At 37.9% G+C, this 27,997-nt stretch overlaps 1 protein-coding gene across 2 annotated transcripts; it reads left to right on the forward strand.

The window, feature by feature from the left end:
- The first annotated feature begins 319 nt into the window (after nt 1-319).
- TRAPPC11 (trafficking protein particle complex subunit 11) lies at nt 320-26,663 on the forward strand. Of its 2 annotated transcripts, none has more exons than XM_068942585.1 (29): nt 320-654; nt 1,609-1,778; nt 2,129-2,199; nt 3,350-3,464; nt 5,583-5,682; nt 6,414-6,487; nt 6,751-6,847; nt 7,643-7,776; nt 8,131-8,278; nt 9,070-9,163; nt 10,514-10,593; nt 10,685-10,763; nt 10,869-10,923; nt 12,384-12,529; nt 13,623-13,684; nt 13,780-13,912; nt 14,636-14,766; nt 15,271-15,426; nt 15,932-16,119; nt 16,806-16,954; nt 18,533-18,654; nt 19,373-19,492; nt 20,790-20,855; nt 20,956-21,112; nt 21,699-21,807; nt 22,504-22,595; nt 23,470-23,603; nt 24,064-24,231; nt 25,686-26,663. In XM_068942585.1, exons 1-29 carry the CDS (start codon nt 451-453, stop codon nt 25,728-25,730), a joined length of 3,399 nt encoding a protein of 1,132 aa, XP_068798686.1. In that variant the 5' UTR covers nt 320-450; the 3' UTR covers nt 25,731-26,663. The 2 variants fall into 2 exon arrangements, 1 of the variants encoding a protein (XP_068798686.1); XR_011141032.1 differs by having other exon boundaries at nt 360-654; nt 21,710-21,807; nt 25,686-26,538.
- The last annotated feature ends 1,334 nt before the right edge of the window (nt 26,664-27,997 follow it).

Raw genomic sequence — 27,997 nt, forward strand, 5'->3', positions numbered from 1 at the left:
GCTGAGCGGCCCCGCCCTCCCCCCCCGCGAGATGGCATCACCTCACCTCATTGGCTCTTTTCTTCTTCCCGGCCTCACCTCCCCCGCCCCTCTCTTCCCGTTGGCTGGCGCCGCCAGCCTCGCCTCGCTTCCTTCTCCCGCTGACTGGCTGCTTCTCCAGTGTCGTCAGCACCCGTGTCCCCTCTGAGTGGCTGGAGGTGGGGGAGCAGGGGCACCTATTGGTTGCTCGTGCTGCCCGTCCGATTCCCGGCACTTGCTTCGGCCCGCCCTCGCCCAGCCGCTCCTAGGCGGCGGCGGTGGCGGTGGCGGTGGCGGTGGCGGGCTGTGTGGGGTTGAGCTCGCCGCGGTGAGCGGGGCCGGGCCGGGAGCGGGGCGCCGAGCCGAGCCGAGCGGCGGCGGCCGCCTGAGGTGCCGGTGCCGCCCTGCCGGCCGCGCGCGCCGAGGCCGAGGATGACGCCGGCGCAGTGGGACTTCCCGGTGGAGCTGTGCTGCCGGCCCATGGCCTTCGTCACCCTCACCGGCCTGGACGTGGTGTACAACGCCGTGCACCGCGCCGTCTGGGACGCCTTCTGCGCCAACCGCCGCGCCGACCGCGTGCCCATCTCCTTCAAGGTGCTGCCCGGCGACCACGAGTACCCCAAGTGCCGCACGAAGGTAGCCGCCGGCCGGCCTCGGGCCCTGTGCGCGGGGGCGGGCGCGCAGGCCGGCGGCGTGGCCCGGGGAGGACACGGGGGGGGGGGGGTCCGCCCCGGTGCGCCGTGTCCACCGCTCGCTGAGCTGCTAACGGCCCGGGTGCCGCTCCCTCAGCTGGTGTGAGGGGAAACGGGGGAGCCTGGGGGCCTGGGAAGGCTGTTGGCGCCTTTCGGCCGCCGTGGGGAGGGGGAGCCGCGGTTGCCGTGGTACGGATGTGTGGGGAACCAGGTGGCCTTACTTCAGGAGCGGCGAGCAGAGCACGTTAACGGGACTTGCCGTAAAAGCGCTTGCCCGTCAGTTGTTCTGTTTTTAAGGTACTTGCAAAGTTTGAGCTGTAATGAAACCTTAAGTTGAACGCTAGAAAACCAAGTATTTGAAATTAGCGTGTCCTGGAAAAAGTGAAGTCTTTACCTGAGTGGGACACAGCAGAAGGAGTTGTTGTGCTCTATTTTCTGCTTTGCAGGGGCAGTTAAGAAGCAATATCGGTGGGTTTGATCCTTGGAAAGCCACGTAATTCAGTGATGCTGGCAAGAAACTAAACCTCAAACCGGTTTCTCTTTTCTTGTTTTGGATCCTTTTGACAGCTTCTTGAGCAAATGGGAAACCCTTTGCAAAATGGGCCTAGTACTTCACAGAAGCGCGTGAAACACTTCTGAACCTAACCCTTTTGTAAAGTCTACCTGGAATCTCTCGTTCTTGGTTACTCGTGTCTCTGCCATCTGGCTCTGATGCCTGGGAGCGAGGTGTATGTCCTGCTTGTTAGGAGACAAAGGCTTGAAGGGAAGAATGTCAAAGGAAAGATGACAAACGTATCCCCAAGTAGCAAGGATGTACAGGCAATACCCCTTCTCCTACTGTACTGAAAGGACCATAAACTGACCTGATGGCTTGCTTTAATGTGTTAAATATTTTCAGAGAACGTCCTATGAGTGGTATATTCCGAAAGGTATCCTGAAGACCGGTTGGATGAACAAACACCTGAATTTGGTTCCAGCACTTGTTGTGGTGTTCTATGAACTAGACTGGGAGGAGCCACAATGGAAAGAAAAACAGTCTGAATGTGCTACTCGAGTTGAAATTGTCAGGTAGAGCTATTTTGTCTAGTTCGTGATGTACTACAAGCTAACGGCGATGTGTAAATTGCAGAATCCTTGTGGCATTATAAAGCATAAATATTTTTTTTCTTAGGCACAAATTCAGGGCAACTCAAACTCCTTAACTATTGTTTTCTAAACTCAGCACAACTGTTCTCTCCCATGTGAGCAAAGAAGAGAGCACTGCATTCTGTGGATGATGCAGTGTATTGTTGCATTCGCTTTTATTTCTCGTATACAGTCTTTTAATGCTTCCATCTAAATTGAAATCTCATTTTCTTCTGATTATTTACAAACATAGGATGAGACCTTGACATTATGTTATGTTATTTTTATTTTAGGCAAAGTTTGCAGGGACGAAATACGAAAGTTGCTGTGGTTTTGATTCAGAAAAAAACACCGTTACCTCCAGGTACTAGAAAGCTAATTAAACTGCTCTGTATACAGTTGTGATGATCTCATTTTTCCAGAAGGCCTGAACTGACCATCGTTTGTCACATTATCTACGGTTCTTAATATATTATCATTTATGTGTGTAAAATGCATTTGTGGCTGCACTGAGCTGTACGAATGGAGTGAACGCTCAAGGCAGCTGACCCTAAAAATCTGATGCTTCTGTTTTTGACTATTTCCTCCGAAGTCCAAGTGAAGCTTTTGATACTGTGTATCAAAAATGATATGTTAGTGTAATATGCATAATGTGTCTCCTTGTAAGTAGTCTGTATTTTAAAGCTTTCTGGAGATAAAGGAAAAAAAACATAAAAGTAATGAGAGCTTAGAGGAAGGGCATCTGGTAACTACGGAACCCTTTAGTTTAAGACTATTCAAACACTGCTAGTGTTTATCAATAAAATTTTGGAGCATAAGGTAGGACTGCTTGTTAAGTTCATTCATGCCTTCTCAGCTAGCTTCTCTCTGGATCAGCCAACTTTTAGGCCATACCTGTTTGATAGACATCTGGCAGGGAAGTCATGGAATTTCTCGGAAGGCTCCTTCTCTGCTCTGGATTTAAAGGAGAGCAAATTCCCCTTAATGGAGGGGCGAAGGAGTCTTTAAAAGACAAGATCCAAAGTAGGGAATGTGGACAAAAAACACATGACTTAAGTGGAATTGTGGAATTTGGTGGGTTTTAATTTTAAATTTCACTCAAGCTGCTACCTCAGCTCTAGCTGCACGCTCTCTAGCGTTTGGTTAAGGTAGGGTGTTTTGGTGAGGGGTGTGTTTATGTGGGTTTTTTTTTTTGTTTGTTTGTTTTCTCTCCATCTGCTTCTGGATGCCATTTTAGTCTTCAAGATACAGGATGTTTATCTGTGTGGGAGATTAAAAATTTAAAGAAATATTTGTGACATGCTTCTACCTTATTACAGAAGCTTTCTGGAGTGGCTTAGCTAGCAATCTCTTCCACTGGATGAAGCATGTAGTGTTCTGAATGAAGTCAAGAAGGAACACGTACTCAATGTTAGGTGTATTAAATTTTCCATACGTTGTATTGGTCAAGCTTTTAGAGCTAGTTTGACCTTGCACTACACAGTGCTTACTTGTGCTTTCCTTGGCTTCACTAGGGGAAGATGTTATTGCGTCGGAGAGGGCAGCAGCTTTGTGTAATGCTTGTGACCTTTCTGGAAAATCCCTCTTTGTACTTCCACATACCGATCATCTTGTTGGTTATATTATAAGGTAAGTAGTTTTTTAAAACACTGTTTTCCTCTGTTTGCTAACAGTGATGGTGAGCGAGTTAGCTGTCATCCCAGCCTACCATGTGGTACGCCTGTTGTAGACAAACAGTGGATGTTTTATCCATTCACTGAAGTTCTTCAGGTTATTCTGCTACCAGATGCACTCCCCTGCCCTTTCTGCGTAAGGTTGTGTTATGACTGTCAGAGATGTTGCTAGGTGGGCTTTCTGAGAAACACTGTTAGATATCCCAAGGTGTTTCCCTCCTCAAGCAGGGTAAAGGCAAAGTGAATTTCTCTATCGCTACAGTGTTTCTTGGACCTACTGGTTCTAAATATTTTCCCCCACAAACATTTTGTTAGGTGTAACTTTGTATTAGCAAATCTTTGCTTCCCCCTCCACAACTGCTTAATTCTACTAAATGTCTCTCTTTCCATCCATGCAAAGCGGTATTTATCTGGTTGCAGATGCTGTGTCCTTGTCATTTGTGATATTCTTCATAGTTTTCTATTTTAATGTCTGTGGGGAAATGGCTTCAAATAAATGGATTTTTTCATATACAGAAAAGAGAAAGGTAAACCGTTCTGTATAGACAAAGGAAAAAGGGGTCAAACTCAGGCAAATCATGGTTTATTTAAAAATAACTTTTGTTTTTGTTTTGGGGGTGTGTGTTTGTGGATGTGCTTAGGGCAAGAGGGTTGTGGTCTGACAAATTAATTCTTCCTTCTATCACCCTATTATTTATGCATAACACTCAGCATAAAGTTCTCAAAATAAATTAACGCCATTATCTGTTGCTAGAGAAGGAGTGTTTACCACGTGTGAACTAGCGTAAGCCTTCACAGACTGCATGTAGTTGCATTTTGATATAAAGATTTATAACTGTCTCTATGCAAAGGTAAGGCTGTACCGTTAGGGACTGATAGCTCTTCACACAATTCTTTTTTAAAAAAAAAAAAAGTTTCAAACATATAATCAAGTACAGAGTTCCTGATATTAGTCTTTCTTTTGAATTCTTAATTGAGATTTCATAGTAGTAAAAGAGAAATGTGTAGTGTGGGTTTTCTTGTTTGTTTTAACAAACAAGAATTATTTTTCCAGAGTGGCTTGTCTCTTCTTATATAGTAACAACATAGTGCTGCAATGCCAGGGACACTTAGTTTATTGTGTCTTCCTTTTGTGTCTGAAGGCATAGTTAACGATTGCTTTCTAGTGCTCTGTTCTTCTGTTTTCATCCCCATCCTCTCTGTTGTGTGGAGAGTAGAACGGCTAAAGTAATTCAGCTTGTGAAGTCTGCAATGATCCCTTCTTGGCCAAATCCCAGAACTAGTACTTCATTCTTTATTCTCTGTGTGAGTCAGTGCTGTTGAATGCATTCCTCTCCTAGATTCTGATCTTCTCTTGTTTTCCTTGATTTTGATTCAATATATGCTTCTTAGATTCTCCTCAGCCTCATAGTATGTACAGAGCTCTGGGTCTTTGTCTTTCTCTTCTCCCTCTGTGACTTGCCACTGGGTAAGTTATCTTGCAAATGCATCTTTGACTGTCACCTCTGTGGCCCAGGTAGCTGCTGATGTTTGGATGAGATGAGGAATCATAGTCTGTGCCTCACCGTTTCCTGCCTTATTTACTGCTGTTCATTCCTTCCTACTCCTCCCTCTGCTCCCCAGTCCAGTCCTGACAAATAAAACCTCAACCTGTTGAGACTTATCCCAGGAGCCTCTGCAAGGTTTGCTTGCTTTGACCAAGGCATCTCTCCGCTTACTCTTGGCTTTTCTATCATAATAGAGCAATTGCTGATCTTCACTTGCACAGTCCTAACAGCTTATCCCCAGGCTTTCTCATGTTATATACTAAAGATTTTTGTATGAGAAATCAAAACACAAGGCTCATGAGAGCCTACTTTTTCTACTTTCTGCTAACCCCATGGAAGGCTTTGCGTGAAGAGTCCTTTTCTGTAAACTGCTACCCAGTATGGTAATTTACAGAAGAGTTTTGTACTACTAAGTACTATACTTTTCTGATCTTAAAATACGAGTGGTGATTAAAAGTAACTTACTTTGAACTTCTTCAGTTTCTGTGTGTGTGGGAGAAGGGTAATGAAGAACCACTTTGTTACAGGTTGGAGAATGCTTTCTATGAGCATGCGCAGAACTACTATTATACAGAAATACGAAGAGTTAAATGTCATAAGGAGTTCTTGAACAAAACCACTCATCAGGTAATCTTACTCTATTTTTGAAACAATATGCAAGCTGTATTACATGTTACAATGTAAAAATAAGGATTGCTTGTTGTGTGAATGTTCTTATTTCTTTTTTTTCCTCCTTTATTTCCAATACGAAATTCCTTCTCTCTCTGTGTAGGAAATAAACTGGATTTTATTTTCTACAGGTTTAACTTGATTGTGATCTGGTTTTGTTCTTAAGTTTGCCTTCCTCACATCTTACAGGAAAAGCAACATCCTGTTCTCAGATAACGTTCCAGAATTGAAAATCATAATTTTTAAAAAAATTGTCTGTACAGTTTATTTTGTCAGAATGTAAAATCCTAACAAGTCGAAGTGCTTTCCTTGGAAACTTGGAACTTGAACTTGGGCTTGGACTCCAGTTTGGCTTATTCAAATACACAACCTTCTGATTCAACTGGCAAGCTCTGAACCAACACCCAAAGCTGTTGGTTTAGAGATTTTTTTTTTTCGATTGATACAAAGTTCTCACCTGCTCTGTGATTTAAAAAAAAAAAAAATCTTTGTAGTAGATTAAATCTGGAAAAAGAGCGTTGCGGAGTCATGGTAGCAGAGAGGACTACTATAAAACTTTTGTCAAAGCAGTCTTTCAAGTCAAGTACTAAATTTCGCAGATGTTCATAGAATAATCACCTGCATCTGTTTTATAGGTAGCAGGTGTATCCAGATATTTATGAATGACGTATACCGGTTGTGTTTTGCAGCTTTTATTTGTTAGACACCAGTTCAAAATAGCATTCTTCAGTGAGCTGAAACAGGATACACAGAACGCTCTAAAGTAAGGCTTGTGCACCTCCCTCCCCCCTTTTCCCTCTAAACCATAGATTGTGATACATGCTTTCTGGTGTATTATTACCTAAGGAGGGCATGAATGCAAACTTATTTAAATATATGTGTAATGGGTGAATTCTTTCCTGGGAGAGAGATTCTAATTGGAAGAATGTTTTATATTGTCAATAATTCTGTTCTTAAATTATTTATTATAATGTACATATTCATTATCATGTACAAATTCACTCTAATTTAAGTATTCATACTTAGAAATTACAGAACTGCTTATAATCTTGTGCACGAATTGAGGGCTCATGAAACAAACATCCTGGAAATCAAGACCATGGCAGGATTTATAAACTACAAGGTAACAAGCATACATCTAATCTTCGACTACCTGCATTTAAATAAAAATCTTAAAAATGCTTTTTTCATCTGTAAAGGTGTAAATACTCAGTTTCATGTTGCTTTCAAGGAGACAGATTAGAAATGGCTGTCATGGAGTGCCAGTTTCTTATGCTCAGGCTTGCAAAGGCAGCTCTGAATGACGCCAAAAAAACTGAAAGATTCTTATCTGACATTCTGCGGTTCAGGAGTATCTTGAAAGACTGGAGTTAATTTGAGATGCGGTCACCTGAAGGACTGAACACCTTTTAACTCTCTCTCTGCAGGGGGAATTAACAACTGGTGACAAAACTTAGGCCGGTGTAGGTTAGATACTGCTTGTTAAGAGGAGGAGATTAACCCTTTGTCATCTTTTGGGGCTTCTAAGCAAGACGGCACTATCCCACCATTTAAAATAGTCCTGGAGTTGAACTGTATCAAATGTCATAATCTTTTTTTGAGGCAATTGCAGGCTTCAAAGATAGTCTTCCTTTTGGCTCTGCAATTCTGTCCTGAATTTGGCTGAGTTATGCTCTCTGTTATTGATTATTTGGGGGAGAAGGGGAGGGAGAGTAATGTTAGATGAAGTGGAGGACTGTACAGTTTCAGGTGCAGTATACTAGGTTTTACATTTACTTTTCTCCCTCTGTTTTCTCGACGTTATTTATGCTTTTTAGAACTAACTAAAGTTAGTGTGGTGGTGGTGGTTGTTGTTGCTGTTGTTTTAACAAATTCTGAGTGTTTTGTTAGGTGGCTGCTTGTTTTTGCTTTCTTCCAGATCTGTCGCCTCTGTTTTCAGCATAATACTCCGCTGGATGCAATTGCTCAGTTCAGAAAACATATTGACTTGTGCAAGAAAAAAATAGGAAGTGCAGAACTGGCTTTTGAGCATGCTGCCTGGATGTCAAAACAGTATGTTTTTGCTTAGTAATGTTTCTGTTATAGTTCCTGTATAACCATGTGATGAAGCTCATTGTTTTATTTGTCTAGGTAAGACATGAATTCTGAGGGTTTTTATCGAAGAAAGAGAGACAGTAGATCATAAAAGCTATATGATGTCATTCTATTTTGCACTGATGATTGACAACTTGTCGCTGGGAATGAACAGGGTATGACATAGTTGCAGCCATAGAAATAAGACACTTAAGTTGAGAGAACTATCATTTGTCTTAAGGCTAACCAGAACTTTTAGCTGAAATGTACATTTCATTTCAGAATTGCTCTTTTGTACCTAATCTTAGGAGAAATGCCTCTGTTGGTTTTCAGGTTTCAGGCTTTTGGTGACCTGTTTGATGAAGCGATTAAGCTGGGGTTGACAGCCATTCAGACTCAGAATCCAGGTTTTTATTACCAGCAGGCAGCCTACTATGCACAGGAACGGAAGCAACTAGCAAATATGCTTTGTAACCACGATGTAAGTTTAAAAACAAACAAACTGCAAGTAACCAGCTGGTGAACTAGTGGAATAACCTGTAGTACATGTAAATAACATGTAAGGGAAGGATATGTGTTTTCCTGCGCTTTCTAACAAATACTTGGAAAGATTAATCCTGAATAATTGAGTTGTTTATTTGATTCCAAATATTGTTGACACATTTTAAGAATACTTGTAGAAGATTTTATATTATTTCTACATCTCTGGGTGCTTGAAAACTTACTGTTATATTTTTCCAGTGTTTCTCCATACATGTACTGTTCCTGTGGTGACCTACAGCAGCAGAGAAACAAGAACATTAGTATTAAAATAGCGTTCGGGTGAATTTTTTCTGTTTGTTTTCTGACACTTGCCTGGCAGAAAGGGCTGAATGGAAAAGTGGTCCCTACACCCTAAATGTATATGCTAATTATATGTAACTACTTTCCAGCTAATATGTCCTGATTATCCAAGAATGCGTTTATTCCTGCTAATGCCTTTTCTTTTTCATTCTTGGAACTAGTTTTAAAGTAATTAACCAGTTTTTCTGTAACGGTATTTGTAAGAAGGGGAAATGAATGAACTAGGATGTCAGATTGAATTAATGAGAAGTATTTAAATGCTTAAGTTTCCTGAAGTTGTTTTTATACAGGAGGCCGGAAAGATTAAATATTTTGAAGCAAATTCCTTCTTTCATGTATGTGTATATTGGTGCTTAAGATCACTTTTAATGCTTTAAAAAAAAACAAAACCATTTTTAATGACTGTCTCTGCTGAATTTGAATTCACAGTCCTCTGTAATGTACCCCAATCCGGATCCCCTGGAAACACAGACTGGAATGCTTGACTTCTATGGGCAAAGGCCTTGGCGGCAGGGAATACTAAGTATGTTTCTGTATTTTATATCTGTGAGTTCAGACAAACTTTTTAGTCTCTGATCCTGCTAGCTGGCTTAGTAGGCAAAAGCATATAACCTCTTTTCCACAGAGCTATATGTAGGGCTGAGACCTCCCTCCCTTGTGTTAGTTGGCGATATGAATCGAACAGGTGTCGATCAGAAGTGCAGGAAGTATTTGATCTCTGGAGAAAATAGAAAAAGAAACCTCAGAGGTTTCTTCAGAGTTGGATCGTCAGCAAAGTTGCATAGGCCATACTGAAGCCTCTGCTGCTGCTTTGTTGCTGCTGCTACCTGAACTATTTGGATTAGGTGCGCTGCAGTAATGTCCGACTGCAGTCAATATGCAGCTGGGAAGAGAAGTTGCTGAACTTGATACAGCAGCGTTAGTGACATCCCTGAGCATGGTGGTTATAAATTCATCCTGCCGTCCATACTATATCTTGTCAGTTGTAGGCAAAAACTGATGATGTTTTAGAAAAGCCTTTTGGATTTCAAAATGGATTGCAGAGGGTGCAATGGCCAGATGTTAAATTGAGAAAGGAAGATGTGTTTTTGCTATCAAGAGGATGTTTCTTCATCACTTCAGACTTTGAAGATATAGCTCTGAACTATGTATGAATACATAAATGGTTCTAAAATGCTCATTACTGACTGTGTTTTTGCTTTATTCGCTTTCTTGCTCTTCTTTTTGTCACCTCTCCTTTACTCTCTGTATGCTTTTTGGGCATTGCAGCTTTATCACTGCTTTCTTTTAAAAACTTTTTCGTTTATTGTATGTACATAACTATCTAACTTGTTTTATCTTCAAGTCATTACTGTTAAAATACGTTAGAATCTACTACCAAGATTAAACTACTGGTTAAGATGTGAGTTCGAGTTTATGTATTCCAGCAGGAGATTGTAGTCTCTTAAAGCTGCATACGGTTCCTTATATGTTGGTGTTCTCTACTGCTGGAGAGACGCAAGTCTCAAGCCTTACTTGAGATCAAATAGGAAAAAGGCTCCAAATTTGTGGTAATACATGTTGTAAATGTTAACAAATGCAGTCTAAAGACTTAGTCATCTTACAATAGTTTGCTATTTCTGAGTGATTGCTTCTTTTTTCTTTTTTTTTTCTTAAACAAAAAAGCAAGGTATTTGTTCCAGAAATTCACTTTTAGAACACAGAAGACAGATGAGTTCTTAAAGCAATATATCTATCTCCTAGGAAAAAGAATGTTTAAGAATCTGAGTGCACCTGAGTTGGTGCTTGCATTACGTATTCCTCACCACATAAATCATTCGTCTTGGGCCCTGACAGAATTCCAGTGTAATGGATTTTTCACTGTCTTATGCAGGCTTTGATCTTTCTGATCCTGAAAAAGAAAAGTTGGGGATTTTAGCCCTGCAGCTGAAAGAGAAAAACGTTCTTCACTCAGTAAGTTTTATTCTACAGATGAGTCTGTTTAGTAACGCTATCCTAGTGTTACATATATAGTGATATCAGTACTCCTGATTTTATCTGTTAGGAGCTAATAATCACTTTGTTGAGTAATGCTGTCGCGCAATTCAAGAAATACAAATGTCCAAGAATGAAGAGTCATTTGAGTGAGTATAGATTATCAGATGCAGATGCATCTTTTAATTAACTTTGCAAAAATTTTTGCAATTGATCTGACACGTTTGTTTTTTTGTTGTTGTCTTTTTTATCAGTGGTTCAGATGGGTGAAGAATATTACTATGCCAAGGATTACACCAAAGCTTTGAAGTGAGTTCTGCCCCAGTTGTTTCTTTAGTATGCTAAACTATCCTGTTTAAGACCACATGTCTCAGAAATATGGAATGATGTTGGAAACTCACTTAAGATGCTCCTAGTATCTGGATTTGATTGAAAAGCAAGCTTTTGAGTCTATGAACTCCACTTTTATTAAAGCTCAGTGGATGCAATGGGTCACTCTTTAGATCAGGAAAAATTCCTGCTCTGTGAGGATTTGCCTTATTGAGCAAATAAACTTCTGTGGGGATTTGCCTTACTAGGCAATTTTTAAAATTTTATTTTATTTCTAGCTCACTGAGTACTGTCTGTCTCAGGAGAGACTTTTGAAACTTGCTTGCTACCTGTCATGAGTTTATAATTACGTTTAATTAAAAACTTTGAAGTTGCATTTCTTTATCTTCTGAATTTTGTAACTGAGTTTAATTCCTGTTTATATATCAGGGAATTAGCAAATGGAATTTCATTAGTGCATTTTTCTGCTATAAATAGTAATGGCTACAAAGCTAGGAAAGTTTGAGCTTAGTTCTGGTGTGCAACCACTGTCTTGTCTGAACTTGGTATCTTATCTTTAATTGTTTAACTTTGTATTTTTTGAGAGGAAATGCAGTCAAGGTCATGTTTTCTAGGATTCCCACAATGTTTAATTAATAAGGTTTTGAATATTGCACTTTGCTTCAGTGTACTCCCTTTACAATAACTTTATTGTTGTTACTAGCTGACCAGAAGCTGCCTATAGGAGAAAATAGGCTAGGATAAGTAGGTCAAACTGCATCAAGCCTAATTTTTATATGAACAGTCTTTATTGTTTAAAAAGGGACTTTATATTTAGGTATGTTTTTCCTAAGCAGGTAGAAACTGCTGCCTTGAACAGCTGGGCAGAGTTTATTTAATAATAATAATAAAACGCTTCTCTGTATTGCTAGTACTAGTGAAAATCGAGCAGCGTTAGAACCGTAGTAGGATGTACAGTTTTGCCTGATACAGGTTGATGCACGTGATGGTTGTAGATCCTTGAAACCCTTGAAGGGAGCAGAGAGTGGGACACAGAAGGGAAAATAAGTCCTTCAGCTTAAGGGGCATTAAGATGCTTCTGTTTGGACAGGTAGAGTTACTTTATTGTGAAATTTTCAGATTATTTTCTCTTAGTTTGCAGCATGCTTGACATGAAAGCAGATTTTTAGTGCAAAGCTGGCCTAAGACTCTTGGTCTCTGTCCAGCTGCTGTTTTGTCAGCCCTTAATGTTAAGACAGGCAGCTGAAGGAGTTTCTTCACAATACCTTTGTGTTGATTTCAGTAAATCATTGTCATGTAGAAATAGCTGACTTGACTTTAATCTAGTGTTTGTGTTAGTTAAGAGATCTTCTCTGTTAATGATACTGAACAAGCAGTATGAGTTTCTTAAAATACTAGGGTGTTTAACTTGTTTTTCTCTCAATTTTAATACTTTGCAGGTTGTTGGATTATGTTATGTGTGAATATCGCAGTGAAGGATGGTGGACTCTTCTAACTTCCATATTGACAACAGCTCTCAAATGTTCATATCTAATGGCCCAGCTAAAAGATTATATAACATATTCTTTAGAGCTACTGGGCAGAGGTATTCTTTTAAGAAATATACTCAGTTAACCTATTTAAAAACAAACAAACATACATGTATTTGAATTGTTGTCAGTCACATGGCTTGCAGTACTTCAAATGACTGGACTACGGGAAATTATATACCTGTACTGAATTTTGACTGTCTTCTCTCAAGTGGAATTTTCCTGCTCTTGTATTATAGAATTCATTGCATTCAAATAATCTGTATCGGTTGATCTGAGGCATAGAGCTTCATTTGAGACAAGAAGCTGTATAGTTCAAGCAATGTAACGGAAATGTCATGAGCTTTGGAGGCAGGGGGGGAAATGTAATATAGCTAAAGGGAAAAACATGTTTTTTAGTAATTAACACAATCTAGGACCATTTTCCTAGACTTTAAATCCCAAATGTTTCTCAAACTTTTTATTAGAAGTCTGCTGATGAAATTTGCATGCGGTATGTTTTAAGCAAAAAAAAAAAAAAAAAGCTTATTGTAGCTGCACAGTAAATACACAAGCACTTTGCTTTGTATAATGTCTGTTAAGGATGGTGCAGGAATAATCTTTGTGCCTTGAGTTGCAAACTATCATTTTTAGCATAGGTGTGGTAAAAATGGGTTTGCATCTTCTGCCAGCCTGACCATCTTGCTTTATATTGAAGATTAATTAATGAGATAAAACTACCTTTACTTGTCTTCAAGAGGAGAGTGTTTGTTTTTAGGGTTTTTTCCCTCCTCTTGTCATCTTCTTGAGCTGCTGTTTTTATTCTTATCTGAGCTTGCCTCTTCCAGTCCCAAACTGTTCTGTTTTCTACTGTCCCTTCTGTTTTTAAACAGATGTAACAAGAAGCCGTAGGCATTATTCCCTTGGGATTTTTCTCTGGTAACTTATGAAATACTTGTCTAACCAAGGATTAGCTTGCTTGTTTCCAGTGAAAATAAGAGAGAACACTTAAAATGAAGTAATTGAGTTATCAGAAGTCCCCTCATTATTTGCTGCTAAATGTTTTGTGCTTTTTTTTTTTTTTGATGCAAACTAAGGGAAGGGTTTATTTTTAAATGTAAAAAAGTAGTAAGAGGATTTTGTAATCTTCTTGTTTGTTCTATTTGCTAGCATCTACCCTTAAAGACGACCAGAAGTCTCGAATAGAAAAAAATCTGATAAAAGTCCTAATGGCAAGTGGCAAAACACTTATTTCTCTTTTAGATATTCTTAAGAGGGAGTTGGTGTTTGTCAACTTCTTAACTTATATTTTCCTATCTGGATACAGAATGAGAGCCCTGATCCTGAACCTGATTGTGACGCTACTGCTGTGAAAGCTTCCCAGAAATTGTGGGCTGACCGTGTTTCCTTGGCAGGCAGTAATGTTTTTACAATAGAAGTCCAAGATTTTATACCATTTGGTAAGCAATAAAGCTTCAAGCAAATTCACACCAAACTATAAATTTGGGCATAATTATATTTTGGAAACAAATAATTAGAAAAAATTAGGCAGTGTGAATCAAAGCCAGTAACAGTGAAACTCCTGTGCCAGCACTGCTCTGTTCTAAATCACTAAGATAAAGAATCATGAGAAGCCAGTGATCTTCTATCTTGACTCACAATGTCAAGAGGAATCATTTGAGCGTCGTGTTTGAGGAAAAACCTCTCAACTTCCAAATGAGGCTACCTGTGCTTTTGAATACAGTAGAAATAATAAGCATTTGCTCTCTGAGACTTCTGCAACTCTAGTGTGCTTTGAAGCAGAATTCTGAGGAGCAAGGACAGAATGTGTGCGAGGTAATCTCTCTCATGGAAAAGGGGGCATGAGTGAGCATTACCTACAGGAAAAAAAAATAATATATCTTAAGTTTTTTTTGTTGTTTTTGGTTTGTCTTTTTTACTGCTGGACATGTCTTTCCTCCTCCCACCCCCAGAGCCTCTCCCTGCCACCATTTTCAGCAAAATTCTGAAAAGTAGTTGTGTGTGGCAGGAGCCAAAAAGTCCCACTTACTCCTAAAGGTTTGGTTTGTGTATAGATACAAAACAATTCTTACCATAATGATAGTGAAAGAGAAGAAAGTGCTTCTGGAGGTTAGGGTTGTAGTTCATATGTAACAAGCACTTTTTTTTTTTTTTAATTCTAGTGCAGTGCAAAGCAAAATTTTTTGCTCCAAGTTTTCATGTTGATGTTCCTGTGCAATTTGATATATACTTGAAAGCTGATTGTCCTCATCCTATCAGGTTTTCTAAGCTCTGCGTGAGTTTCAATAACCAGGTAACTATGTTCTAACTCAATAAATATTATAAGAATGCAATAATATTTTTTTACATTTTTTGGAAAAACTTCAAAATTTTTGTTTTAAGATGACTACTTCAGCTAATACTTCAGTGGAAAAGCGGGGTGGTTTTTTGCATTATCTTTATCCCTTTTGACAGCTGTACTGATATTGTGATAAAATTCTCAAATCCAGTTTAATTAGTATATATGTAATATCTTTGTTCTTCTATGAAGCTCTCTACAATGGTCCTCTGAAAATTTAATGTCCTCTTTCTCCTGATGGTTTTTATATGAAGTTAGATTAGTTAATATAATGGGTATTTAATATCAAAAAATTTCACTCTCTAATTACCTAAGTCTTAATTTCAGAGTGAAAGGTAGCAAGAACTAATATAGTTTGATCTGGTAACAGAGCCTTAACATTCAGTGTACTACCATTTATCTACAAAAATGCATTAAATCTGTAACTATCAACTCTTTTTCCCCATTCTTCTATATTAGGATTATAATCAGTACTGTGTGGTAGAAGAAGCCTATCAAAAAAGCGATATTCTAGAACAGTCATCACAAGGAACAATGTGCTTGGTCCCTGGCAAAACAAGGAAGTTCACTTTCAAATTTGTTGCAAAAACTGAAGATGTAGGAAAGAAGATTGAGGTTTGTCAATTTGTTTTGCACCTGTCTTGCTGATATTTACAAAGAATGACAAAGCTATCTCTAATTTGGCACCAGTTACTAATGTCACTGGGGTTTCTAAATGTTTGAAATTTATTACTCTTGAAATTAAATGCCAAAACTGAGAGTAAAACTTTCTTGAGCAATACCAAAGCAAAAGGAGATCACAAACTTAAGTACTGTTTCAAGTTGTTTTAAATATGTATAATGCATAGAAAAGCGCTGTGGAACTGAGGGGGGGGTGTAGGTAACTACAAAAAAACTGTGTTGCACGCATATGGGCATGTATGCTTTTTCCACCACAGTTTCCTTAAATGAGATTCTATCTGGTGTGGAGACTTCAGTCTCCAAAGCTGCAAGAAGCTTTTTGATGATATGCATCTTTATTGGGGCTCTGTATGTTGGTAAATCAAATTCTTACAGTGGATGATCTGAGGACAAAAGGCAGGGGAAGTTATCGGTATGTGTTTGATTTCATATATATCAGATCACCTCTGTGGATTTGATCCTGGGAAAAGACTCAGGTAGATGTGTGATTCTGAATTGGCGGGGAGGAGGTGGAGATGCTGCTTCATCTCAAGAAGCATTGCAAGCGGCACGTTCCTTCAGGCGAAGACCTAAGCTTCCAGATAATGAAGTTCACTGGGACAGTTTAACTATTCAGGCAAGCACTATGTAAGTAAAAACTTGAAAATATTTGTGATGTGTCATTATGTGTTTCCTGCAAACTTCTAATCACTGAATAAAAGAAGAAACAACACTTGTTTGGACTTCCTTAAAAAGAGCTTTCTAATATGTCCTTGCCTAACTGCCTGTGGATAAGTAGATACCTATCTTAATTCTTTAGGACTTTAGAGCTCCCAGATAGCAAGAGGTATAGAAGAAGCTTGCCCTCATCTCAGAGCACGTCAAATCCACTTTTTCTCCTTCATCTAACTGTTAGGCAGACTTTTCCCTGTGTTTTGTGCAAATTAGAAAGAATTATTCATGGCTTTTACAGAAGAATACACACACACCTGTATGCGCGCACACACGCAATCCCCAATAAACTATATTGGGAAATAATCATTAATAAATAGGCTAATAGTAGGTGTTTTCAGAAAAATTAAATCTGTTTGCTGTTAGTGGTGGTGGGGTTGGCTTTCCTGGCAGAAAATCTCAACTTCTGACATACAGATGTTCCAATTAATTTTTGTAGAGTATCTCCCAACATATTGCTTTTCCGGAATCTCACATCATCTAGTTGAATGTGCCACAGTACATTCTCTCTTTGAACAATAAGCTGTTTTAATCTCCTTTAAATTCTTAAACTCATTATTTCAGAAACATGCAGTAACTGAGTCTTTTTTTTTTTCTTGAAGGATTATTTCTAGAGTGCCAAACATTTCTGTTCAGCTCCATCATGAACCTCCGGCCCTGACTAACGAAATGTACTGTTTGATTGTGACAGTCCAATCACATGAGGAGACTGTTGCCAAAGATGTTAAACTTACCGCAGGTTTAAAGCCAGGTATTTGGTGGTGTGTGGGATGTGGGCATTTCTTGTTTGTTTACACCAGCAGTATCCTAATTAAGTCCCTTTTCTTGATGCTATGCAGAGAACTGTAGTAAATGGCTCTCCTGTCATACTTCAGTGTCAAACCAAGATGAAGGTTGGGAATGGTGAGATAATAGTGATAAGAACAAGAGTTAACAGACTCATGCAGTTGTAGTTATCTTAATCACCACTTGTCAGTAGTGTTTTTGTGGGCCTTATGAAAAGATAAATCTTCACATGTGTTTGAAAAAGAATGCAGAAATTTTTACATTCCTCCCCAAATTTTAATTCACTTGTAAATAAACTTTCTCTTCCCAAGAAAATGTGACAGTTTTTTCTTGCTGAGGTGAAAGCATCAGATGGAGCAAGATAAATATTTTCTTTTAATATATAATCTTTGTGTTTTGTTTTCTCTCTTGGAAAATGTTTCTTCTTTTTAAAACATTTGAAATTGGGCAAGGGGTGGAGATTTGCGACTGTATTCCTTTGAATGCAAGGGAACAAATGAAAATATTGTGTTAACTATATACAGCTAACTAGAATTTATTCTTGACAATTTTCAAAATGTGACATCCAAATGTTACTCAGTATGACTGCTTGTATCCTATATGCTAGTGACTTTAAAATATTTTGGCCTTTTGGATAACTGCTACAAGGTGTACTGTGTAATCTAAAATAGAACCACATTCCCTGTACACTTGTACAGTTCATGTCAGTAGGGTATTCTTTAAACTTGCTTAATTGGATGTTCGTGCTGAGCTGCTAATGCAGTGTTTATAGTCTATCTTGATTTTTCCCTTTGATCTTGAATCTTAAAACTTGATATGTGGGGTCGTTCTGGGCTTACTGATTACATTAAAAGAACAATTGAAATCTGACACTTCATTTACAGGAAAGATGATATATTTTCCACAGTTGCAACTTTTTGGCAAGATGTGACTTGTTTTTCTTTGAAAATGATCTGATGTGATCTTGGTAGCTCCATTATTCTAGTCAACTCATAAATGAATAATAATGTCATTTAACATCTATACAATTCCCTTACATATTTTTGATGTAGTTTGAAAGAACGGTTTTTAAAAGGTTTAAAAGCATTAAGCTGTGCACTTGAAAATGTAAGAATCTTAAAAATGTGAAACTTGCGTTTTACTTTGCCTTTCCTTGCTTGTTGGTATAGGTTGCCAAAGAAAACTTGGATCACATAACCATATTGTGCTTTGTCTATGGTAGGGAACATCCATATATGGCTTCTGATCTTGAGATTTTCTCGCCTAAGTAGGCAAAACAAAATCTTTGCAGGAGAAAAGTCTACTGGATGTAAATTCTCCAATTTAGAAAACTTGAGGGACTGTCAGATATATCTACTTGTAGATCTTCCTGCTGGCGCTTTTGAAAGCGTCTCTTGACCAAATGAACAATGTTAATTTGTAGTATGTTGCTTTTTGAGATAAGCAGTATCTAAAAATATTAAGGTGTTTATTTGCTTCAGTGATTTGATCTCCACAAACTATTAAAGCCTCTGTGGATATGAAGACTTTTTTTTAATTCTAGGGCAAGATGCTAATCTGACTCAGAAAACTCAGGTAACTCTTCATGGAACAGAAGCATGTGATGACTCCTTTCCTTCATTGCTTCCTGATATCCCTGTAGGAGACTTGCAGCCAGGGGAAAAGGTAAATACTTCAAACTTTTTCCTCTAACATAGTTAAGAAAATGAGTATTGATGAATTAAGGGGTTTCACGCACAAGGGTTTATATTTAGTTTCGGATATTTGAACTGATAAATGAAATACTTATGGCATGTTTTGCGTAATGCTTGCTTGTAGTTTAGTATTTCTTTAGCTAGGTTCCCTTTTGCACTGAATTTGGAAATAGCATGTGTTCTAGGATAGATGATGCAGGTGAAGGATAAAACAAAATAAGGAGGCTCATCTCAACTATTAATTAAATGCATTTCGTAGAAATGTTTCTAATATATAGAAACACTGCAAAATCAGCAGTATATTAATTAAATGCATTGGCTAATGGACAGTGGATAATAGCTGCAAGGATGATTCTGCCTGGGTGGAGGCTTAAATCTGCAGATGCTACACTGAACTGAAATTCTGACTAGCAAATGAGAAGTTGGGTATATCACATAATACCTAATTTGCATTGTTAAATAGCAGATGAAAATCAGCAGGGAAGCAATCAGAGCTGTACTGTTACTGTGTATTAAAATCATACAGTGCATGGTTAAGATCATACAGTATAACAGATTTTTTTATAGTAAAAAAAGTCATTCTAGTATTGCACTCTGAAGATGATTGTTTAGTAAATTTAGGACAGCTCTAGGCATATGGAGTGCATTTTAAGTATTGCTTAGCCCATTTTGTCTCCTTTATTTTACAGCTGGAAAAAGCAATATACGTTCGTTGTGGAACAGTTGGTGCAAGAATGTTTCTAGTTTATGTTTCCTACTTAATCACTACTACTGTTGAAGAGAAGGAAATCCTCTGCAAGTGCCACCGGGTATGACATAAAAATGCATCAGTTGCTGGAGATACAAAACCTTTAGATTAAGAATCTATTTCTTGCAGTTCCTTAATGTAATTCCAGATTTCTTAGAAGCGTTTCCAATATATAGGAACACTGCAAAATCAGCAGTATATTTAGTAGCCCACTAAATAGATGGATGGCAAAACAGTTTATATGTAGGTGAATGTCCAGAGCATTCAAAACAGTGGAAGTGCAATGCACAGAACTGAGATTTGTGTAATAGGAGAAGTAACACAATTTCTATGCTGAAGTGCTTTATTTATAGTATCGTGATGGCTTCATGAGAAGAGAGAAATTAACTGTGTCCTTTTACAGGTAATTCTCAACACCAAATCTAATAGGACCAGTACATTTTGAGGGGATAGTTTTAGTTGATGGATTCTATTGAAAAGGTTGTTTTGTTTTGTTTTTTTTAAATTAGAAGACTGGGGAGAAAAGTTGATGCAAGTGCTCAGTACTTTGAGGTGATTCACCTTCTGGTGAGTGTGGTAGAAGAATATGAAACTGAGTGATATACTTAATATTAAAGCAGTGAGGGGATTTCATGTGAGTTAGTGGCCTCTGTATTCCAGTCTCACACATGTGATTCTACCAGTTTCTACTGTCAGATGAAAATCTAGTTTCTCATGTTTCATCTAGATTAATAGTTTAATGCTTTCTGATTTCACTACCAGTTATTGTTTACATCAGTGTTGATTTGTGAAATGCACAAAATAAACAGGCTTACAATTTAAGTGTTCATGCTGAAAATATATGTTGATCTATTCTACCAAGCATGAGCAGAAAAGTGCTAGAAGAGAACTACAGTATGTTGGATTCACTTAAAACATGATTTTTTTTTAAGAAACTTTATTCATAACCAACAAACATTTGTTCATCTTTTTTCTTTTTTCTCTTGTATATATCTGACTTTAAATTACTCATACTATAATAATTCATAACACTCTATAGTGGTAAAATGACTCTTAATGGGATAGGGAGGAAGAAGAGAACTGTCACACTTTTTTCAAAATTAGAGTGAGCAGCTTTAAAAAAACAAAAAACAAAAAACAAAAAAAACCATGTACACTTTGCTCTCAAAAAATGATCACTGATGCATTCTGCCCTGGTGAGAACTTAGTGGTGTTAAAAATAATCTTAATCTTAATTTGATGTCAGTGGTCAGGTTTAAAAATGAATATAACTTTTTTTTTCTTCCTCCTCCTCTTCCCATCTCCTCCTCTTCCCTCCCTCCCTGGTGTTCCTCCCACCTCTTTCATTGCCTATACAGGATGAAACTGTAACTATAGAAACAGTATTTCCATTTGATGTTGCTGTCAAATTTGTCTCCACAAAGGTACGTGTTCAAAAAATCATTGATTCTTTGGAATCACACCACTTCAATTGTCATATCCTGTTTAGTTAAAAATAGATGCTTCTTGTGTCTGTCTTGGCAGTTGGAACACTTGGACAGAGTCTTTGCAGATATACCGTTCCTACTGATGACAGACATTCTGAGTGCCTCTCCTTGGCCTCTCACTATTATGACCAGCCAACTACAGCTTTCAGCTGCCATGACCCCCGTAGATCAGCTGGAGTCTTACGTGGAAAATGGTACGTTTTCTTAGGCTGTGCGTGCTTTGTGAAGATATTTTTTCCGTGAGCTAAGAATGAGAGAGGGATATCTTTAAAACAGTATTTGCTTGTGAATGGCAAACTGCAGGAAAAAGTTGTTCAATGCCTCAGTTCGATAGAACACAATATAGACAGCAGGAAGTTTAAAAATTGTGGTTCTCCTTCATTAGATCTGGTAAATGGAATTGATCATAGACGGTAACCAAAATTCTAAATATAACTGATGCAAGGGAAAGCACTTGAATATTCCTGAGCTGCAACTTTTTAGATGTTCATATGAAAAGATACTCAATGTTTCCAGCATTAATGGACTACATGTACCTTCCAGAATGCAAACATTTTACCATTTTCATGTGTCAGGATACTTCTAGATTTATTTATTCTATATATATACACACACACACACATATATGTACATATATATATATTATAGATATAGTTTGTGAAGCACTCTTAGGCCCTTCACACTGAACAGTTTTGTGTCTATGTGTAACTTGGATTTTAAGACTCGGTGGCTTCTATAGTAACAATTGCTCTTTGATTTTAAACAAAATCTTGCTGATAGTTGTTTTACAGACAGGTGAGAGTGCCAGTGAATGCTTTTGCCTTCGATGTCCTCCAGTTACTAATGCTGGTGGAGTGGCAACTGGATGTTATATCATTTCCTGGAAGAGGTGGGTATCTCTTGGCGGGGGGGGCGGGGGGTGCTGGGGGAGGAGTGGGGCAGGGAAATGGGTTTGGTTTTGAGGTGATGGTGGTTTTACTTTTTTGTTTTTTTCTGTAACAAGCACTGTCTAGATGTTTTATCTCAATAACTACTGATTCTGAGTCACTTGTTAGACTTCTGAGCAAATATATATTTCACTTACAAAGTAAATGTTATTTGGTCATGATTTTAACATTCCCTGAAGTTTTCTTCTTTAGAAGATCTTAGGTCGATGGCAAAGCTTTTTTTTGTCACCACCTTCCACTCCGTTTTCTCCAACCATGAAGTATTTTACTTGAGAAGCCAAGCTAGGAATAGTTCTATGATGTTAAAAGCAACCCAACTAAATGATGGGTTTATATACTCATTTCATTTTTGAAAACAAATGCTTAGATATGTCTTCCAGTTTTTTCTTTTGTTTTGTTTAGACAGAGAGCTGTTTACTATTCCTACTTGCCTATTGCTGTTTTCTCTTCATGTGTTTTTTGTCACTTCCAACAATCCAATATAAAGGTCTCTTTTTTTCTTTTTTTCTTTAAACCATTGGAATTACTATAATTTTAGTTTATTGGATAAAACATAAGCAATGTTCTCTTGGCTTACTGACTCAATGTTTAATGTTGTATAACTTTCAACGTGGTCTCTGTTTGACTTTTTCCTGCAGAAGTTCACCTGTGGAAAGCGTACCTGTTGTTAGTACAGTGATCACTCTTCCACATGTGATTGTAGAGAGCATTCCCCTCCATATTAATGCAGGTAATATTAGTTAGCAGCCTGTGTGACCCAATTAGAATGTCTAGATTTTTCTTAAATGAACAGCTGTAGAGTCTTACAGCATCCAGAAGTTGCAGTCACTGTAGCACAAGATAGGAAACTACTGCTGGATATTATGGAGCCAGTGGAAGAAAATGCATCATCACTTAGACTGCCCCAAGCCTTGCTCTTCTTCCCACTCCTCGCTTCCAGGAAAGTAAAGCGAACGTGTTCTCTTAAAAGCTACAGATGGAACAACTTGTGTTACCTGGCAGCACAGAGACCGCAGTTGCCTCTTCTGAAGCTACCTTTCCCATAGCTTTTTCTAGAGTCTTATGGCAAGAATTGTTCCATCCACCCATGCCCTGGCAGCGTCCCAGGAAAGAAAAGAGCATTAGAACTGCTTGTGGGCAAGTGAACTATTTGTCTTCTAGCACTTCACCTGCACAAGAGCAGAATAGGAGTGGAGAGCTCACTGAAAACATGACATTCCTATGCTTTATTCTCGTTTGTACTGAGATTCTCCCATCATCCTTTCCCATTATATTTTTAAGTAGCGTGCTGACAATATCTGATAAGGTTTTGGTAAACAAAATGGCCAATGGCAGCTGCCATAGTGATTCCTAGTTTGCATTCCTGTGTAGTGTAAACAGTTGGGGTTTTTGTAACTTAAGTGTTGTGGAAATGTTACTGAAAAATGGTAATGAAGTTGTGATCTGTTCCTTAGTCTTTTTTTCTGAAAAATCTTATCAGAAATATTTTAGATGCCTAGTTCTTGTAGCTTTTTTCCAAACTTTTCATTGCTCTTTGAGCTGGACTTATTTATTAAACTTTAAAACTTATTTTATATATGAGATTATTTACTTTCTTTCCAAAGATCTTCCGTCATTTGGTCGAGTCCGAGAATCCCTCCCTGTCAGATATCACCTGCAAAATAAAACCAATTTAGTCCAGGATGTGGAGGTGTCAGTGGAACCCAGTGATGCCTTCATGTTCTCTGGCCTTAAGCAGGTACAAAAATGTCACATCTACAGATCCTGTTGCCTTAACTGATAGTGAAGAATACATGGATTAGATTTACATTGATATGCAGAGATAACAATCACAGAACTATTTTGTAAATTTTCAAAGTATGGTAAACAGAAGAATGATAAATGTGGTAAATTCTGTCTGGAGGAAAGCATGCATACAGGCCCCTTCTAAAGAAGGGCTAAATGGAGGCATAACTAGGAACTGTTTGCCATGTTGTTTGTATGTAATGTTGTGTTTCAGAGTGAAAGTAACAGTTTTAACTAGAAGAGGAAAGTAATTGCATTATTTCCAAAGTCGGAGATTGTAAACAATGAATAAATAGAAAACTGCTTTCTGTCACAGAATTGGGGGGGGAGGGAGGTGTGTGTATGTGTGTATATATATATGTGTGTGTGTATATATATATATATATATATTTTTTTTTTTTTGGCTTGTTTAGATCAGATTGCGAATTCTTCCTGGCACACAGCAAGAAATGTTATACAACTTCTATCCTCTGATGGCTGGATATCAGCAGTTACCATCTCTTCATATTAATTTGATGCGATTTCCAAACTTCACTGATCAGTTGCTCAGACGATTCATACCTACACACATTTTTGTAAAGGTAAGACTGAGAAGTTTCTTGTGTTTGAAGGGCTCCCTGTAGGGCTGCTTTATTTTTGAGGACTACCAGCTCTGTTCAAAGCTGAATGCTTCTCAGCAAACTAAAAATGGACAGTTAGTAACTGAGTTATTTGCTCTGGAAAGTCTTGGGTTGTGAATATGTGATAACCTGTGTATTGCTGTTGTCAAACAAAATCCTTAGGAAATTTGTTTATGTATAAGTAGGACTTATACATGCAACAGGCACTTGGTTAAAATTAGATCGAATAGCTGAATGCATGTAGCCTGTTAGCTGGCTTACTCTATAAAATTGCTATTCAAGTTCTCCATTCTTTGAGAACAGTGGAAGAAGCTAAATATAATAAAGTATTTTAATACAATAATTTGTAGCACTCCTGAAAATAAGAAATACTTGAGCACTCCATGTGACTTCTAAGTTCAGAAACACGGTAGGATCCCACACCTCCCTAAATAACTTCTAAAGACACGTCCTTTCAGTGAATCACTCTCTAGATACTTTTTTTTCTCCTCTTTAACTGGTGCAGCTCTGAAGTCAGTTCAATCACATCATGATAAATGCATCTCATGCTGGTGTCTTTTTTCCTCGCTTTTTCAGAGTAGGTTAAATCCAGTAACCTAAAACACTGCATTCTTCTGCTGCTTCTGTCTCCAGAATATTGTATTGACTTTTTAGTCAGGTTCTTAACAAGTGAGGAGCCTTGAGAGTTTGTTCATGTTACTTGAGATGGGCTTGTTCTGACATCTCTAATCCTGTTTCCTGGAAACAGGCCTGGCCTTCTTTCAGTTTAGGCAAAGCTTAATTTTTATATATGCTGTCAGTCTTCTAGACTGGTTATCAACATGTTCCCTTAAGTCAATACAAAAGGCTCTTTTCCTCAGAAGTCAGGTGTTCTCCACATCCCTATTTACAAGAGAACCTCCTGGGATTTTGAGTTCTTTGCTTTCTCATTGGAGTTGTCAGAACCTCAAAGAACCTTGTTGTAATGATGCTTTTTTCTTTTTTTTAAAACTTCCTCCTTACTGTCTCCCATCTCTTGTGATTCTGCTTAAGATTCTTCTACAAAACTTTTAGTGCTACTCCCATTTCATGCATTTATCACTATCAATTTTTTATACTGTAGTAATACTTGGAGAACTCTAATCAGGCAGGCCTTGTGCTAAGTTATTTAAACATGTATGGAGATTCCCTTGGCATTTAACAGGGTGGTTTTAAGGAGCTGAGGCCTGCTACCAAGTACTGGCTGGGCCAAAGTGAAATTCCAGTGGAATGTGCTCTGTATTTGTCCTACTACTAGAAACCCTTAGAAACAAGGATAGACTTAATGACATAATTGTGTATCTCACCTACAGTGATCAGCACAATATATTACTAAGTGAGTTTCACAACAACTCTAGTCTGTCATGTTTTTAAACTCTGTTTTTATTTCCTCAAAGCCTCAGGGTCGACAAGCAGATGATAACTCAATTGCAGCTGCATAACTTGGAGACTTGTACCTCTGCACTTAAAGAAAATGGGATGTTGCACAGAATGTATAAAACTGGTTTTGGAAATGTGGCTTTGATAAAACCATAAGAATTAAATTTTATTTTTAAATTACAACTCTCAGCAGAGCTAATGTTTTAAAACATCTGGTCTTTGATACTTTTCTTTAATGAATAAACATATGGGGAAAGTTGGTGCTTTATTTAACATGAACATTCTTTCTTTTGAAATTAACTTTGTGAACGTCAAACTCTTAAAAGTATTATTTTATAGGCATATTACATGTCTGGAGTATTTAAGCAAAAAATGCAAATTCTTTTGACCAAAACCAAAAGACATTTTCATAATTAATGGTAGGTTGAAGTGCAAAGTTTGTACTTACTAATACTAGGATTTACAGCACTGAAAATGATCATCCCTTACAGAAGTGTGTTCTGTGCCACCTGTGTTGAGGGCAGAACAGTGTGTGCAGCAACAGAACTACAAATGATTAACCGGTACTTTTGGCATTGAGCAGCTTACTCATTAAAACAATAAAATCTAAAAGGCGCTATTTCTCCTGGGTAAGCCATACATCAGAAATTGAATTCAGCAACAGCTAGTCTAATGATTGAATAGATTCATTCGTAACAGCTGGACCATCCAAGCTCAACTTGATATAGTTTGGGTTATTTTTACACACAGTTTCTAGATTAAAGATGGCTTGATAGTCTGCTGTGTGAAATTAGAAAATAGATGTCCTGCTGTTGTACAGCTCCAGAGGAACTGGTGTTTAAAATACAGTAAATCATGTGTATATATATTAAAAAAAAAAAAAAAAAGCATTGTGAAAACTTCAGTTGTTTAACTTTCTAAATAATTACGTTTTGATTGCTTGGAAAATACCTTATTTATTGTCAAAGTGAAGTTCTAATAAACAGCTTGTAACAGAGTACTTCTGAAACAGTGTCCTTAATTGTATTGGCTTCATAGCTATTGTTTCACAGCTATGTGATGCTGTTGTAGGCAGGTATATTTGCTTAGAGCACTGAGGTCTAGAACAGCTCTAACACTCAGGCAAAAGTGTTGGACAAGTGTGTAAACGTTCCTTACTGCCAAAAGGGCTGTAGGCTAATTGGCTGTGTTGAAAAACATATGTGTGTATACAGTCTTTCCATGGAGTACAGATGAAGATATTTTAACTAAGAGGTTGTTGTTAGGTATTGGTACAGAAGAGAAAAAGAAGACTGAAAAACATTGCTGGGAAGAGCAAATGAAAATCTTCAGATCTCTTTGTTCTTTGCTGAAGTGATAGGAATTAAGTGGCAGCCATGGAATGGGTGTTTTATTTCTGGGCTCCATTTAAAAGACAAGAGTGGAAAATATATTTTGCTGCTTTTTTTTTTTTTTTTTTCCCCTCGAGCAGCCACTCAGATTACAGTAACTCTGGCATCTGTGCTACTGCTTCTTGAAAGAAGTGTAGAAGAGAGTATGCATTGGAGAACTGGGACACCTTTCCCCCCCTCCCCCTGAAATGGTCTAACAGCTAAATGATGACTTGAATTCCTTTTTGAAAAGGGTGAGCATAAAATACTTTGATTATAGCAATATGAGAGTCTAAGTGAACTGTGTAAATTAATTTTTATTTAAAATGGTGAGTAGTAATTGTAGGCACTGTCTAAAAAATACAGAAATGCAAATATCCTACATCATGTAGCAAAAATTACTTATTGCTTTGCCATAGTTGTAACTTCTCTTCTTTCTTCATTCCATTCCCAAAGAGAATCTTTTCTTGTTTTGTTTGGTCTTATAGCCGTAAACACTACAAAGCAAAGATCTTGTCTTATTTGTCTGTAAAGTACTAGGCACACCTTTTAATCTATGTAAATGACTGACGTGAATAAAAACATGCGGCAAGCAGAAACCACCTTTCTAAAAACACTTGAAGTGATTAATGATGACTGTTTTCCTGACTCATAAGACACTAATGCTGAGGGGAATATTTGATTCATAACAAATCCCATTGGAAGTCTTGAGATGGCATGTATATTTATGTTTAAATGCAGCTTTTTATCATTGTATTTTATCTGCATCATTCAAACTTCAGTTCAATGTATACTAAAATGTAGTTTATTTTAATTGGAACTAATTAAGCATCAGAAAAAAGAGAAGCTATTTTTAGACCAGTTTAAAAATAACTTTCAGGGGTGTGGGGGAAAGGCAGAGATCAACATGTTGAGACTGCTACTGAGCTGGAGACTTAGCGCTAGCAATACCCTTTCCT

This window comes from Struthio camelus, chromosome 4 (assembly GCF_040807025.1).
Source record: "Struthio camelus isolate bStrCam1 chromosome 4, bStrCam1.hap1, whole genome shotgun sequence".
NCBI classification, from domain to species: domain Eukaryota; kingdom Metazoa; phylum Chordata; class Aves; order Struthioniformes; family Struthionidae; genus Struthio; species Struthio camelus.